This window comes from Callorhinchus milii, unplaced genomic scaffold, assembly GCF_018977255.1.
Source record: "Callorhinchus milii isolate IMCB2004 unplaced genomic scaffold, IMCB_Cmil_1.0 Scaffold17, whole genome shotgun sequence".
Taxonomy (NCBI): Eukaryota; Metazoa; Chordata; class Chondrichthyes; order Chimaeriformes; family Callorhinchidae; genus Callorhinchus; species Callorhinchus milii.
The window spans coordinates 10,570,786-10,588,517 of record NW_024704758.1 but is presented as its reverse complement, the minus strand read 5'-3'; the positions used below and the strand labels follow the sequence as shown (position 1 = coordinate 10,588,517).

The following is a 17,732-nucleotide window of genomic DNA, read 5'->3' as shown; positions in this document are numbered from 1 at the left end:
CCGTTTATGTTCATGACTGCTACCATCAGCGGGGCTGCAAGCTAACCTGGCATGTTAATTTAGCTGATTATTACCAGTTGCAGGTGAGAATGTTTATTCTGCTTCCTTTGTTGACGAGGCAAGACTTTTTGATTGTCAGTTGCCCTTCAATTTTCTTAAAGGAATGTTGCATTAAGAGAAATCCCCATGAAGATATTTTCCCTCCTGATCCACACTACCAATAGATAGTGGTAAAATATTGTTCCAAAACAATAACTTTCCCATACAGAGTCATACTCACTTTAATATAATATACTTTGTCCGGCAAGAGGATGCTAGGTAGAAGTATGTTACAGAGAAGAGTCAGTGTGGCTGTGTTCAATTTAATGTGCTGGGGAGCTTTGGTTTAACATCTTATCTGATCTGGACCCACATATGGGAACCTTTATTATTGGGTTGGTATTTAATCTCTACTTGGTGGTGATGATTGGATATTGTGTTCGTTCTGTTACTTGCTGGATATTGTAATTTTTTCCTGAAATGATGGCATAGGAAAGAATACATCTAGATTCGTTCCCAGTTCAGTTCAAATGACCGAATGGCCTCCTTCTGTGCTGTAATAATTCTATGATTCTGTGATATTGAAAGTTTTCCCCATTTTTATCAAATGGGATTACCTTCACCAAAAAGTGCTGCCTGCAGTCTTTATCCTTTTATACAATTCATACCAAACATAAATGTTGATTATTATTCATATTGCCACCTAAATAAAGAAGCTATCATATCTCTTCAACAAGATCAATTCCAAATAACCACAATCAAGCTATCTTCTTCAATAACTAAATGCCAATTACAAACTTCAAAAGCACCATATTGATGAAGGCTGGCCCAATGGATTTTGGAATATCATTTCATACAACTATTGCACTTTTTTAAAAACAGAAAAACACTGTAAACCAAATCTCCACTCCGAACACATCTGGTACTTTTTTTAAATTTTAACTATTTGAAGAAAAGGGTTGTAAACACACTGTTTAAATAGCATATTCATTCTGTTCAAGAAGACCTATAAATCACTCTTGGAATGAATTTAGAATTGTGTAACATACACAGAACCTTTATTTACACTTTGTGATTCATTGTTTAATTCTTGAGTTAACACCCCCTCTCCTGTCACCATCATGAATGATTTTCACAGAATTATTTACATTCCTTATGTAGGTGTGATGGCATGTGCTATTTTCTCTTAACATTTTTCTCCCCTCTTTTACGATGCTGAAGGCGTTTCACTCGGTTTTGCTTGGGGTATCATTTCACAGGTGCTCGTCAACCTCCAATATCTCACTTAAGTGGCCATTATTCATGCATTGAAGACAATTCAAATGCGTGGGGCATCGAGGCCTAACCCAGCTGAATAGGACCTCTTGGTAGCAATCAGGTGGGAGAACCCTGATCGATTCCCAACCCTCCTTAGCCGAGGGTGCCATTCATCATACTTTAATCATTAAGGAAACCATTAATACCGCACCGGGTCATACCAACCTCGAAGCTGTATTATAAAGTTGGTCTAGGTGAAACAATACCCGAGGAGCTCAGTAGTTCATTTCCATTATTAACGCCTTTTGATTTATTCTATAGCATAAAACATCTGAAAGAGCCACCAACTATTCTTTTGTCTTTTCCTGTCAGCTGTTAATTTTTAATGATAATGTTTTATTAGAAAATTTTATTGCAGTTTTCAGAATGCTTCATTTTTAAAAGTCTGCCTGTCACTTCCAATCACCCTTCTCTCACCTTGTGAAAATACAGAAACGTTCACAAGACTGTAGGCCTAAGAAGATTTGTTTATTTGACCTGTCATCGCTAATGCAATGCTGCATCCCATCATTGTAATTACCACTGTTAAAAAAACGCCTAACTGGGGTGAGCACATGTGGTGTAGAAAGCTATGGGGAGGAAAGAGATGCACGAGAAGCAAAAACAAAAAGGCAGTATTGGAACCCATTGTATTTCTGGTGATTCATGTGAATCTATAGAATAAAAAAACTGGCAAAGTATATTAGATGGGCCATGGAGAGCATCAGTTTTGATAAGTTTAAAGAAAATTAACTGATAAAGATGAAAGCTCTGTTTTTATTTTATTTAGTTGTTATAATATATTTACATGTATTTCACAAAGAAGAACCTTGGGGAACAGATTTTACTAGCCTGAAATTGAAAATAAACTTTCCAAATCCAGATTCCCAAAGTTGGAATAACTTATTTTAATGTATAATAATTACTTCTTGCATTTCATTTAGTTGCCTTATCATGTTGAAACATCTCAAAGCATTTCATTTTGTTTCTGTGTTCAGTGGCAACCAATTTACACACTGCAATCTCTCACAAACAGCCAAGAAGTGAATGACTACTTTGGCTGAAAGATTATGCGAAATGAAAACTAGTTAGTGATGTCATTGTCAAATCTGGTCTTAAAATTTGTTCAGCTGCAGGGTATGTAAGTCAAAAGTGACCTCTTTAAGTGGTGAGCCCAGAGAACTAGTGTCCTGAGTATATTTAAGTGGTGTTAGGAGGTTATAAACATCATAGCAAATAAATTCCTACATTTTAACAATCAAATGTCACACCCTCCATTTTACCAATTACATTTCATTGAATTTTAGGTAAATTGTGATGTATTATGATTTCAATGGGAATGCACTTAAAATAAATTGAGTATAAATCCACAGTAACTTTACAGAACAAATTATCTCCAGACCCAATCTACATTCCAATGACAACAAATGAACATAATAACTCATCACTATCAGAGGACTTATACTTGCTGATAATTGTGCTAAAATCTAGTTTAGTTTGAACATTATTTTTGCTCCACAGCCTTTTGTCACAACAGAATAACCATATGTGGTCCATACAACCAGGCTTGTAAAATCCTTTTCTGCTTATGTGTCAACTTACTATTTTCCACAAAGCATAGGCTTTGCTGAGAAGAGATTGAACCTCAAACTTGCCTTTGTAAATGGACTGAATTTGTACCAGTTTCTTTGCTAAGTATTACTCATTGAGTGATCAAGAGTAGAAACACAAAATTGTTTTTGAAAATGTGGACCTGTGTTATTAAGGGCTGTCCACCAGTAAATATACAAACTGGACAAAGTGATTAGGAACCAATGAGAGGTTTCTACCCATATAATTGTTTCTGCCATGCATTCATTTTCCTCTTAGGAAAGTTGGTTGTACATGTCCGAAAAATATTTCTGTGATATTTACACATGATTTACACTGATCATTTTGTTTTTGAGGAAGAATTATGTGCACCGAGGCAAATTTTTAGATGCATTTTTATTTCACATTTTCCAGCAACTGCCATGTATCGTAAAAACAGGCCTTCAAATACTTTTTTTTAAAATTCTTCAAGCTGAAATGATAAATATACTTTATTGGGAGGAAAAATAAGGCAAAGCAGCAGTTTTGCAAATCTATTTTCAGTAATTACTGTAAAATAAGACAAAAACATTGAAAAAATCAGAACAGCGTGATGTCGAACACAAGCTAAGCAAATGAGAACCATGGGATGCATAAACATCAAGAAAGCGTTGTGTTAAGTGTGCTGTCATGATGTATAGTAAAAAGGGTTAATTCTGCAGCTGTAAGTATCAACACTATTCTGCTGTGACCTTTTCTTCTGAGGTTTTGCTCCCCTGATATCCCTGAAATGATCCAAGTTCATTGGATGGAATAACTGAGGGGAATTGTGGTAATTTGGGCGAAATGTAGCATTTTTGTTGTTGTAATAAGTTGTTGTATTTTTAATAGTTAGTTTATTTTAAACAGGAGCAAATTTACGACGTTGACCTGAACTTCTATGCATCTTTACGCAGCTTCTGTGTAAAGAAGAAATTATCTTTTGCTTTGCACCTGAAAAGAAGCTTTTATAGTGGACTTTACAAACCATTCTCCACCAAAGAGGATAACACAATAAGGAAGTACAAATAGGGAAAGTAAAAATAATACTTATATTTGGCATAGCACCCACCAAGTTGCGAGGACATTCCAAAATGCTTCACAGTACTTGCTGGGCACTGAAGCTGGGGGTGGGAGCCGAGAGGGTGGGGAGGAGAAAGATGACCCAGAGTTTGATCAAAGAGGTAGGTTTTGAAGAGGACCTGACTTGTATTTCATAGAAATGCCGTAACATATTAAAATGTTTCACAAAAATATTTTCGATTGAGAAACCAGTGATTGTCTCACCAGACCAAGGTCATGCTCATGGAAGGTCAAAATGACAGCAAAGATGTTGAAAGTGGCGCTATGTGGAAGAGAATAACAAATAAATGTTAAAACATGAAATATACTCTTGAATTGTTATTGTGCCCTACAACTAAATTACTTTTGGACACTCATGGGGTAGTGGAAAATGATCATGAATAGGTAATTAAGACAGTTTTTTTGTTTGCCCTTAAATGTTTTGCCCATAAATGTCAGGCAAAATTGTGTGTGGTTAAAGGTTGGTTAAATGGGGACTGTTTTCAATAACTTGTCAAAATGTATTTAGGGTATCGGATTGAATTTAAAGACGATAACAATTGTATAGAATAATAATTTCAAAGCAATCATATGCTAAAATAACGTGAAGCAGGCAAAAGAAGGGATTTGGGACGAGTCTGTCATTTCTGTTTATTTTCAGAGAAAATGTTTGGGAAAGTCTTCAGTGCAACCCTCATGTGTAAACTAACATAAAACAGTGACCTGGGCCAAAAGCTACAACAGCACTCTGGTAAACTAAAATGGTACGAGGGTAAGAAACCAAAGAAATGTTATCCCATCTATTTTGTCCTGGTGACTTTTCTAAATAAGTGAAAAATATAAAAGAGTATTTTCAGTTGTGGGTTTTAAATGACTGGAAACTTTCAGTAACAATGACCTATTAGAGTACAACTTCTACATTCTACTTTCAAAATAAATTGATTATAATTTATAGACCTAATGCCATGTTTTCACAGAAAGCCATTCAGATGTGTTGCTTTTGCAGTTTGACAGCGACACCAATTTAAACATGCACTTAGTTAAAGCTTGTTTAGAAAATTAATTTTGAGGAGACCCGCTAACTTATACTTTCCAGGACAACTTTTAAATAAAAGTTTGTTCAGATCAGCCTGCCACTCAAATTTAGGCCCCATCTTTGGAACGTTTTATCTGTTCTTCATCATGCTGCACTGCAGTGAACAGTCTCTTGGAAAAGGGTTTGGAAACATGAACCATTTATTCCTGTTTGAATTGTGTTGGCTACAGAGTGTTTTTAGCTAGGGTGGAGAGAAATGAATGAGCCGATGAAATTCTCCTTCCCAGAAGCAAGAATTGCCAAGCAGCTAACAGAGAGGGAATAATGCTAACAGAGAGGGAATAATGAAAGTATTAAATAGTTCTCAGAGGAGCTTACTCGGAAGGGTATGTTACCAAGACAAGATCTATGTGATGAAGGGTCTATCCTTGGCCTTTGTTGATTTATACATTCTCTTTACTCCATTGAGTCAATATATGTTTTCTGTGTTTCTCTTTGAAGCTCCGCTTGAATATATAATAATAATAATAATCCTTGCATTTGATATAGCGCTTTTCACGTCGGGAGGACGTCCCAAAGCGCTTCACAGAACACACTGTAAAGTGAATTGACTGTATATTTGTGGGCAAACGCGGCAGCCAATTGCGCACAGCAATGTCCCACAAACCGTCGTAGATTGAAAATGAACAATTTATTATTGTTTCGTTTTTTGGAGGGATTATTATTAGGCTCTGTGTGGAGTAAGGAAACTTGCCCAAGGTTTCGCCCTCTGCCTGGAATTGAACTCAGGTCTCTCACTTGCAAAGCGAGTGCTCTAACCACTGAGCTACAGGACTCCACAAATGGAGTATATATGGAGTATGAACAATTTAATCACGGTTAATGAAGTATTCACAAAATCTTGATTACAAGGATTATGTTCGTGGGCCCTTACTGTCACAAATAGTCCATCTATCAATGCGGAGGCCAGCTCCACTGCATGAGAATTTGAACATTTTGTTCGTTATTACAATGTTTCCTATCACTGGTCTTCAATACAACAGAAGATGAACGAGCGGATCACGTGTACACATTTTTGTTCCATTTCTAATTGCTTCTCCTCAATGAATGGGCAAAAACCTTAGTTCCGCATGCGTGCGATTCCTATGAGAGTAATCCCTTTTCACTAATTACACTGTCAGTGCCATGCAGCAAAAAGGATTCTTTGAAAATAAATCTGGGAATATTAAAGAATGCAATGGCAGAAGAAGCTGTATAACTCTTGCAGAACTTAGTGAATACATAAATTGAGTATTTTTCCAGATTCAGCTACAATAACAAAGATAGCAGCATCACTAATGGCACAAGTACACTTACAGAAGTATCTCTTCTCCAAAACAACATGTTTCTATCAACTGCAACATGGAAATGTAACCAATTTAATTATTGTAAATGTATTCACTCCCACTATATGCAAGTGAATGGCCTTAAAAATGACAGGTGGATGTCAGTGTAGATAAGATAGGTAAATAGGAAACTTGTACATGGTGAAACTGAATGGCAAAGGTGGAAAAGTAAACGCATTTTATGGTGATGAGAGATTATTCACTGAATGGATCCAGTAACTAAGAAGTTGTTATATCAAAGAGGTTAATTGTGTCGCATTAGAATAACATTTACAAACCCAAAGCCAAACTTGAAATTAGATTTATTTCTCTTACATGGTTGTGGATGTGTGGAATGAATCCAGCTAAAACCTTGTGCTATGTTACCACATCAGTGTATCAATTAGCATCTTCAAAAAGACCAGGAATTATATTTTATTAGGAACAGGACTGAACATTTTAATGGCAATTACAGGTAGGTGAATGATTGACATGTGAAAACGTTGGTTCCTGAGCTGCCAAAACCCAGGAAGACATCTGATATAGGATACAAAATTCAATTGAGATTCTGGATTATTGTTCCATTTACCTTTGGGGATGGAGAGGTTTCAAAGCATTTCTTTTGGAGATTGAATGATAGAGTTAACTGTACAGTGATGGTGAGGTTTGGGCTTGTTAAAAACAAGAGTGCCAGACACTTTTTTTAAGCCAATAAGTACCAGACGAGTGACAATTCACATTCCTCTGAAAACTATGATTTTTTTGCTGATCAGTGTATTTGACATTTACAGAATCACACCAGTCTACCTTGCCACTGAGCTTCCGTGTTTGTTTCAAATAGAATCAGCATAGAATTTTAACAGCTAAGTTAATTAATTATCGGATTTGCTCTTTGTTTGTGCATCAAATCCCACCGATTTTGTCAGCATAATCCTTTCTTGGAAGTTTCCAACCAGGTGCCTATAGTTTTCATCATTTCAATCAACATGTTAGCCTCCAATTGTTATCTCACTTACCTTCATCTCAGTCAGCACACAGTACAGCCCTATGATACCAGGTGTATTGAACTCGCATGATTAGACACTGTTTTTGTTCTATAGAAAAGGAAATATCCAAACACTAACGTGATGCATCGTTCCTACAGAAACCATAATTAGTCAGAAGAATGCATATGTTGATTGAATTTCTGCTTTGATCACTGTAACAACAAAGACAGAGTAGAATTTATTTTTCCACTTAGGAGATTTTCAGCAATAAAAAAACATTCTACTAACACAATATGTTGTAAATCTAGGGTTGTTTTTATAGGCTCATTATATCTCAAACCATGTACTGGCCTGCCAGTGGGAGACTTGCACATTTGTCTTTGATGTTTCTCAGAGAAATTTCATGGAGCAAAAAGAAAAGAAACCCTCTCCCCTACCTATTAATGAGTGACATAAAACTCCTCAAATATTGGCAGCTCTACAAGCAAACTGTTTTCTAATAGTCTCTTTCATATTGCAGTTTTTAAAGATAAACGTACTGTAGAATCTTTTCTTCCTAAGGTGACTATACAGTGCTGCTCTATAGTCAGTTTGTCATCAGATTCACTGTAAAGTGTAGTGACTGTATTTCTGTAGGTGAACACCTAAGCTCAATAGTTTGAATGGCAGCCTGCTGTGCAGTAATTTCTATGATTTTATGATTGCTGGTGCCATGTCAAATTCAAAGAGCCATAACTTGACCTTCCCTACTGATCACAAGACTTTCAAGCAATTGAAAAATGTTTCGCTGAATTTGGGGCAAGTTATTTATGCCATGCGATGTAAATGCATATATATGTATGGACAAGTATGTGATCGATGGCTCAATACAACTGCTACACTGCACTGAAGTATTGTTATTCATGATGTTGTTCTGAGGTTTCACCTGAAAGATATAAAATTCTACTAATGAGATGCTACACAGTGAATTATCTTATGTGCTCTTGGAGGAAAGAGACAGAATAAATCACCAACTGAGCTACAATGGACTGCTTACCTACATTTCAGAGTGTTTGGCTAAAAAGGACATTGCTTCTAGCCTCAAAATAAGTTGTCTGACATCTCCTTGTCTAAAGAACAAACAGTCTTAAAAGGGGAGGGAAAAGTAATATTGAAATGAATTTTATACATGGTATTTTAAGCTCCACTTAATGAAGATTTTCACTTTTTTTTAAAATCTTCCATCTCTCTGCAGTGTGAAAATCATGTACTGGACATTAGTGGTGCAACACAATTTAAAATCATTGGTTTTTAAATTTATTTATAAATATAATATTCAGTACAACAGAAATCCAACACAAACACAACATCTTCTGTTGCAATTTTTTCCTTTTCTCCCGATACAAAAAACATTCTGTTGTTTACGGTATATTCCTTCACCACACATAGGTTGTGCTCATGTTTTTGGGACGCACCCTTTAATTTAAGACCATTGGTCACCACAAACAAATCTTGAACTCTTATTATTTTGATTATTCCAATATCCATGACCTGCAGTTTAAGCTTAACTGTTTACCATTATTAACCTATGATGCATCTGGTTTTAATGTTTGACTTCTAAACTTAAAAAGGAAAGCTTCACATTTGCGTAATTGGTAAAGAAAGAAATCAATGTTATCCAGACTGGGAAAAAAAAACAAGACAAAAGCTAACAAGCAGTCTAAGTAGCAACAGAATCACTACAATTGGCTTTTGGAGAGGTTGGTTTAGTTAGCGAAAAGGAACAAAAAGTGTTGTAAATTTTACGTGACAGAAGCGAATTCAGAAATTGACTGAGATTTATTTAAAAAATTAAAATTGATTAGAGTTTGCAAAAGCAGGAGAGGGTTAATAAACTAGCCATCATTTGAAATATTTTGTATTTTCCATACTGTTAGCTGTTAGTATTCGAACAAAAATGCTTAGTTCATTAAATTGCTTTAACCCACTCGTACTGTTTCCACAACAAAAGGATTTTCATGCTTTGATTACACAATTTTTTTTATCCATTGGCTATCTGCTTTCTAAGCAAGCCAACTCTATATTGAAGGGAGTTATAATGTTTTTCTCCTATGCAAATAGTATTCCTTAAACGGCTTCATAGATTCATATGGCTTCTAAGGTGATCAAATATTTACTTGAAGGATTCTCTACAAAAAGTTTCTGAGTTAAACTGAGTTAAACCTTGTTAAACTGAACAAAGCAATCAAGTGAGATGATGGTCTCCAAAAAAAATGAATCCTTGCATTTGATAATAGTGCCCAATCGTGTCGTTGAGACGTCTCAAAGTGCTTCACGGGATTTACTTTAAAGTGGTTTGACTGTGAAGTTCATGGATGAAACGCGCAGCCAGTTTGCATACAGCAATGTCCCACATGAAGTGAGTGAGCAATTTTATTTGGAAGATTGTTGGCCAGACCACCGGAAGAAACTCCCTTCTATTTTCGAATTGTGCCAAATTCATGCATGTAGATGTAATGTAGAACATTCTTCATAATATGATTTTTGCACTAATCTAAAACTGACAATCTGACTATTAATAAGATTCTGACAGTAGCTAAATGTTACCAAAATAACAGGAAACCTGATAAGTTTTTTTTCATCTTAATGGAGGGTCTTTTTTCTTTTGATGATAGAATTTCTCCTCATTATGATCCCTCTTACTCTGTGGCCCTTTCGGTTATTCCTAGCCAGGATTGAAATGTTTCATTAACTTATTGATGATGTGTTTTACTTAGCTCAGAGGGATGAATCAGTTTTTATTCTTTGCGCATGACACGAGATGGCCCTGTGAGAGCCAGTCATCTTATTAGTTTGGATAAATTGACAATCACACCGAATGAGCCATATTCAGACCCATCTATCAGTAGCCATGACTATTAACACATAAAGATTTTTGCTTTGTCATGTGTCATGGGTACTTGACTTGTAGGCTTCTTTTGCACTAAATTTATAGCATTTTATTTCATTTCTGTTTGATTTGTCTATGGAATTATGCTATTCTAATAACCTTTCTTAAAATGCGTTAGAAAAGAATTAAAATATTTCATCCTCTGATATTTCCACGCTTCTTTAAATCTCTAAAATGTTGTTATTGGCAACAAATGTGGCTTGTTGTGTTCTAGGGTCACGCACAACTGATTTGGGGGTTCACGTTTTCTATAGTATTTGGAAAAGACTTACTCTAGTTTTATTGAAAACCTAACCATAGCCTCAAAATTAATGAATTACCATCCTATGCTGATCTGCTGCACTGTCATATTATTTAAGAGAATGCTATCTGCTGAACATAAGGCCAATGTTTTGCACTTGGCACTCAAGACTTGGAAACTCTGGAATATTATGTCAACTACAGATTAACATTTCAGATGGTAGAGAGGATTAAATGTTTTAAAAATCATGTTAGATAGTAATCTGATACTTTTATTGGACTTCCGAGTCACTGCAATGCTGCTGATTGGCAGGTCTGAACTGTAGTCGCAGACTCAACATCGTACTGTGATTTCTACAAGAGCAGGAGTTCTGCTCTTACTATCAAAGCCATTTATTTTGAGGAACAAAAAATTGGCTCGAGGGTTTCTTCCCGTATCATGTTAGTTTGTCTCCTTCTTAAAGATTGACCAAAGAGTATCAGTGGTTCCTATGGAAATGTCAAAGGTTTCACTGACCAAATTGTTGCATTTGACCAGGGACAAAATCATGGAGGATGGATATTGTTTGTGTTGGCCATTATCACTTATAGTGGCAACATTATGTTGACAGATAATGCCCATACCTACTGCTAAGCTTATCCATTGGCCCAAGGCACTTAATCACTGAAAGAATATTTTAAAAAAACTTTTAGAATGTGAAGACTGAACTGAAGGCTTTTTTCACTGTAGAAATGAATTATATGCTTCTGTGCTGTACATTTCTCGGGTTCTATGGAATGTGGCTTCCTTCATTTCACACACTTTCATTAATGGTCATCATTGTTGAGTCCTTTTCCTATTCTTTGTCCATCTGTAAGTCTTATTATTTAGCCACACCCCATTCTTCATAGATTCTCACTTCCAAATGCCAAGATGAAAAAAATGACATTATCCCAGCATAAAGCAGCCTGCCATGTACTTACATTATTATATCCATATCATCTTGCTTAACCTTTTAAGAAGGTATTGTCTGATAATGAGACACAGCCTGGCAGGGAACATCTTTTATTCCAGTATCACAAAATGAGGATTAAGTTACTGCAGCCCTTTAAATGGATTCTGATCAAAAGAGCACTGGCATTTTGTTATCTTGGCAAATAAGCAGCGGAGCAAGGTCATTGCACTCAATAGAGGAAAGAAGGAATTGAATTACTGGTCTGAAAGTGGAAGAGACTTCTCTTGAGAACAGAAGAGATTTATGGGTAAAAAGGTGGAATAAAGAAGTTCAGTTCTGCAGCCAATGGAAATTAGTGTTCAGCCCCCATTGGTATCCCGATTGCAGTTTTCAAAATGCACTTTAGTTCCGTAAACTTCCCAAAGTGAATGTTCTACAGCAGAACTTGGATGATTGTATCAACAAAGGTAGCTTGTTAATTAAACCAGGAATGCAATACCTCTATAATCTTAAATGGACATTTGGTGCACAACTAGTTGTATTTATATATTTAATGCTTTATTCTGTTAACTTGTATTTTGCTTTGTTTTCAATGCTTTGAGAAACTGGGCAGACAAATAACTAATTACATTTAAAAACGTAAAGAAATGTAAAGTAATGAAGAATGACCCCAACTAAAGGTACACAAGGAAATATTTGACATGCCAGTTCAACCATGCTGTATGGAAACAGTTGCCAAGGCAAATAACACAAGTTAATATCCTGCCTATATATGTGAATTCTGCACTTTAGTATAGCAGACTTTGCACAAGCTCCTGCTTGAAGTAGGACATTTTGTTTCCAAGACATGGTTAAGAAATTGCAGGTTTAGCAGAAATACCTCAGTGCACGTTTCCACCTGTGTGTATATGATTTGTGGACGTTTTCAAATGGAATGTAAACACAGATTACATTTTAATACTGTTACCACATGACAATTTTTAAACCATGTTGAAAAAGTATAAATAGTGTTAAATTCCTCACACGGTCGACTGGAAGCTACTTGTTATAAGATTAGTATGTATAAGACTATGTACCAGATAAAGACGAATACAAATGGTACATGAAGTTCAATTCAGTTATCGCAACCTCCGATTCTAAAGGAATATTGCGTATTTGTACTCCGACAATTTCTAATGACGTTACTGGTATTGGTATGATAATCTTGTTTTACTGAGTACTGGGTGTTGGTATCGGCAACAATATATCCTTTTAAGTATTTATGGATGCATGACTACTTTTAATATTCCGATACACTGAGACAATATCTCCTCTTTAATTTCATCTTCTGAAGAAATGTTAAGCATCAATGTTAAGCTATTTTCGCTATCTGCACAGCCTTTCAATTTTGCATTTTCAGCACCTGCAGTCTATCCTTTTAATTTTCCCCGAGGATAGGATGTTACATATATCAAAATCAAGTACATTCATTGCTCGGGCTAGTGAACAGCTTATGGTTAGACTCCCAAGATCCCATCTCACATATAAACTCCTTCAGTATTCCCTTACAATTCGTCGGGTTTTAAAAACCAAGCAATGCATTACCTGATAGACATCTTTACTTCAGTTTTCCCTCTTTCAACACTAGTGGTGTTCTGTACAGTGGGTCTTGGACCTTCATTCAAGTTTCTCAAAATAATGTGAGAACAGATCTCTCCTTGAGCCAAAGTAGCATTCTTCTGCCCCAGTATTAAACCTCTTTGGGTACTTTGTCTGTATGGAATTGTGATTTAAAGTGAATGGAACCTTAAATTTCGTGAGAACCCCAGACATGAAGCGTTTTGTGCAAGAAATTAATGCGACTTAGTGAGGTTTCAGCTTTGAAGGATATTGGTCCAAATTTCTTATTTTCAGGTGAGTAATGCCAATGATTGATGGGATTGGAGTATGATCAATTGAGGTTGAAAAACTAGTATTCATTAAATATTCTGTTTTTACAGCTTCAAAAACTGATGACTCTGGAACATGATTTTTTATTGTAGCTAATTATTTTGATATACTGAGGAAAACAATTGTACACCAACCAAGACACTAGTGTATTGAAATATATAAACACCACAAAAATGTATTCCTGGGGGTGCAAATATAATTAAAATACTTTCTGGAAAAATAAAGGTAAGTGATACTTTCCTCAAACAAATAAATCACATTTTCCTTGCAATATGTTCCATTTATGTCAGAAATTATCTATTTATTTTCTGGAACAGATTAAATTTAGTGTGAAATGACACATTAAATATTAATTGCTTATAAAAGACCTGATATAGGTTTCTTTAATAACCTAAGAAAATTAAATATAGTTTCTATTAAATGCCAATCATTGTCTTTATTATAATCTTATCGCAAGTTTACAGACTTTTAGTCAGTCAGTATATTTATACAAACTGTGAGTGGTATTGTAACAATGGATGTGAACATCCACTCGCACAGCTCTCCCAGTGGTAGATAACTCTCTGTTGCATAGGTTATAGCTTTTCCAAAGCTGACTGAATTCCCAGTCGTGAAGCACAGTTTCCTCTCACATTCACATGGAAACATTCAACTGGCATAATGTGCAGGGACAGAAGAATTTAGTTTTTCTGCTCAATTTATAGCACTTTTTTCCCTTTTTAACCACCCCCCCCTCCTTCCCTGCCCAGGTTTGCATAGATTCCTGAATAAACTTATTGGCTCTTAAGCAATGGCAAATATTCTTCTTAGATCAGTGCTCTTACAGAATGGTTTAGCAGGAAAACAGGTCCCACTCACTCGTGTGAGCATCAGATCCTACTGTTTTTCAGTAGGATGGTTAAATAAAAATGAAAAATGTTGCAGCATGCAAGCAAAGAGATGAAAGGACGAATCCTCTCTTGATAATGAATCTTTGCAATTGATGGCAGGGCTGGAATAAACCTCTATTTAATGTCACAGACCTAAAGAGGTAAGATACACAAATATCAATGCTTCCACTAGGTGCAAAGGCACCATTAATATTCTACCGCTGTTTTGTTACATTTCAAGGGATCTCAACAGCAATATTTCACCACCTAGTAGCAACATAGTATAAATATAAATGGAATATATTTATGGAGATGACCATGTGTATTATTCAGGATTGTAAAATGTCATTGGGGGGTGGGGGCTGGCGTCATGCTTGAAAGTAGAAAATACACACAAATTACCTGAACTGTTATTACATGATTAAGATCAGCATCTCCACACGTGGATGATTAGGAATGTGAAACAACTCGTCTTTCCAAAGTGGAATCTGTTGTGCCACTGTTCCACATTGGCATAAAACGTGCCAGAATATTCACATGCAAACAAAACAAGTTAAATAATCAATTCTGTTTCACTCACTGTGAACCTGCTGCTACTTTACAGAGATGTAGCATTAGTTTCGCAGGCAATTCAGTCAGTTTGCTCAGAAAAGTATGAGGGAAGGCAGGGAAATTCATTGTGTAATAACTTACTTTGCTGTGTGTCTCCAAACATGAACATAAACAATTTTGCGCTAACTTCATTTGGGTCTTCAAAAATCATCCTTCGACACTAAAGTAGTTTACTTCCGATTCTTTGTGGCTAACTGAGATGAATAAGCCCAGAAGAATTTAAGGCATTTACATGATAAAATAGAATAAATTACTGCACATGGAAATATTTTTGAACTTCCACGATAAGAGTTTGACTGTGATAGTAAGCAAGTTTCATTGAAATAGATTAAAATGTCACTGGGAATTACATATTTTGCAATTTTTATAAACCTGAAATGCCCTACAATTCTCCCCTCATGGGGAGTCCTAAACTTGAGTGCAATGGCAGAGGGAGCAAGTGAAGAATAGAATTGGAAAAGGGAAGAAGTATTAGAATGAGCTACCCTGGCTTCTCTCATGCATTTCTTAGCAAACTGAGTGGATTGACTATGAAACTATTGCTACATTTCCCTGTACAGTGGCAGGTTCATGGCCAAGGAAATAGAAATGATTATTTAACTTGCCTTGTTTACATGTGAATATTCAGGTACTGATGTGAAATTCTTAGCTGATGAAGCAATATATGCAGTAAGAAAGCCGAAATGGTAGACGTGGGTCCAATTCTGCATTTCTTAAGATTTTAATAGGAATTAATATATAAGTCTCTGATATAGTATTTATATCAGAGTGTTTATAGTATATATTTGGCAGCAATAGGCTGTCATAATCAGAGGTTAAATGCAAAACCTACAGCGTAAATGCATTATAAACATAATTCAAAACAGTGTAGACAGAGCTGAAATCCATCTCCGAAAATCACTTAAAGAAGGAGGTCTGAGGGTCAAAATAAAACAATTTGTGCTTGGGTTAATTGGAATTATTTTTACTTTTTTATTTCATTAAGCTTTTGAAAAGAATCACAATTAATACATTTCATGGTGTGGTTAGGAACAATAATCACTTTGATTAAAATTAAAAAATGTAACTTTGCTTTCTTGGCCAGCCAAACTGCAAACAGGGAGGAAAATCAACCAGTTAGAAAAAATATCAACTGGATGAAATGCCTGAAAAAGTCAAATGTAGTCCAGGCAGAATTGAAACTGTGGTTGTTTATTAGTTTATTGATGGTTTACCAGGCAATCTCAATGCATTTTGTGGTAGAAGTCATAGAGACCAGGAATGTCTGAGATTCGATCCCCAGTCTGTGGTGAGTTAGTTGATCTCACTTGGGTAGTGGGAAGGTTGATGCAATTGGTCTGTGTACTTCTGGGTCATAAAGATGAAAAAACAGTCAAGTGAAGCAGCTTTGAAGTAAGCCATGTGAAGTAATCATCAAGTAAAACCTACTGGAAATGTGTGTGTGTGTGTGTGGACATTTGATGGGGATGGAATTTAGGTCATCTTTGCTGTCCCACAGTTGAATAGCCTGGGGATACTCAGCGTCTAGGCTCGCACTTGAAGAATGACCACTTGAATGAGATAACAGAGAGCTGCTGTTGCCTGTGGACTATATGCTAGCATGGGTCACCACCTTCAGGACACAAGGATTAAGAGGAGGAAATTGTTTTTTTTAAAGTTATGTATTAACCGGAACTGAATGATTGGTTGCACAAACAATAATCCTTTATTTTTGACTTCAGTTCTATTCTATTTGTATAATATGTATTTATTACCTAAACGTTTAATATTCAACAGAAACTTTTGAGTGTGAAAAAACTGCAATATATAACATTCTCTAAAAATGCTGTCAATAATCTTTTCTGCACTTTGATTTGAAAGACATGTAAAGCATTGGCATTTTTAAAAAACATAGTATTGAGAGAAGCCTATTAAAAATATTGATATCCTCCAATCTGTCATAACCATTTGCACTGCCCCTCCTTTTCATTATTCGTCCACAAAATACACTTTACAATATATTCTATGAAGCGCTTTGAGACGTCTCATCGACTTGATAAGGTGCTATATCAAATGCAAGGATTATTATATTATTATTCACTAAATGTTTACCTCCCCTTGCATTGAAAAAGAGATGGTAAATGGCAATTGCATCAGAGGACCTAATTTCATTTTTTCTTTCCTGTTAGTTTCAACAGTGTCCGACTTGGGAATCACGTACTTTTCCGTGAATTCAGCTTTATCAAAGCCACCCAATACAACAGAGCTTCGTTTTTACGAATATTCTGGCGTTGCTTCCGTCAGATAGGCAAAAATGGAGGTAAGTCAGATTTGCAACTTGGTGATAATTATACAGTGTCACAGACATTCTTGCAAAGATGGATTTACTCCTGTATTTGCTTGAAAAATATAAGTAAAATTGTAATGTTTTTCAAAACCAGTCCTAACATTTATTAACTCAGATATGCATGCATTTTTTTAAAAAACGAAGAGATTACCTGTGCCATTACTGGTTGCTTGATGAAGGCATTTCTTATTTGAATTTGTGTTCAATAGTAATATCACAGTTACTTAGTGTTTATGTGGTTAGTGGTGAAGTAAAACTGATTTATACTATATTTGTTCTGTAAAAATGCCAAACCACAAACAGTGTAATAGGGTTAATCAGGAAATTGACTGAAATCTGTTTTTCTGTAGTACGAGGATTATTGAATAATTGCCATATTGCACTAGTTGGTTTTATGCGTATTTTGTTTCATTTACTTTCCATGGGTATTTTTCCTAGTTAATAATCTGGAATTCTAGTCTAAAACAAAGATGAATTTCATGGATGAAATATTGTTCTTCT

The 17,732-nt window shown here is 35.6% G+C and overlaps 1 protein-coding gene across 2 annotated transcripts in view; it reads left to right on the top strand.

Annotated features, from left to right (window-relative positions):
- cunh11orf49 (chromosome unknown C11orf49 homolog) overlaps positions 1 to 17,732 on the top strand; it is a 66,929-nt gene that overhangs the window by 24,469 nt on the left and 24,728 nt on the right. For both annotated transcript variants that reach the window (XM_007887654.2, XM_007887655.2), the window contains exon 3: positions 17,074 to 17,204. In XM_007887654.2, coding sequence (XP_007885845.1) covers positions 17,074 to 17,204 — 131 coding nt within the window. The remainder of the gene's footprint in view (positions 1 to 17,073; positions 17,205 to 17,732) is intronic.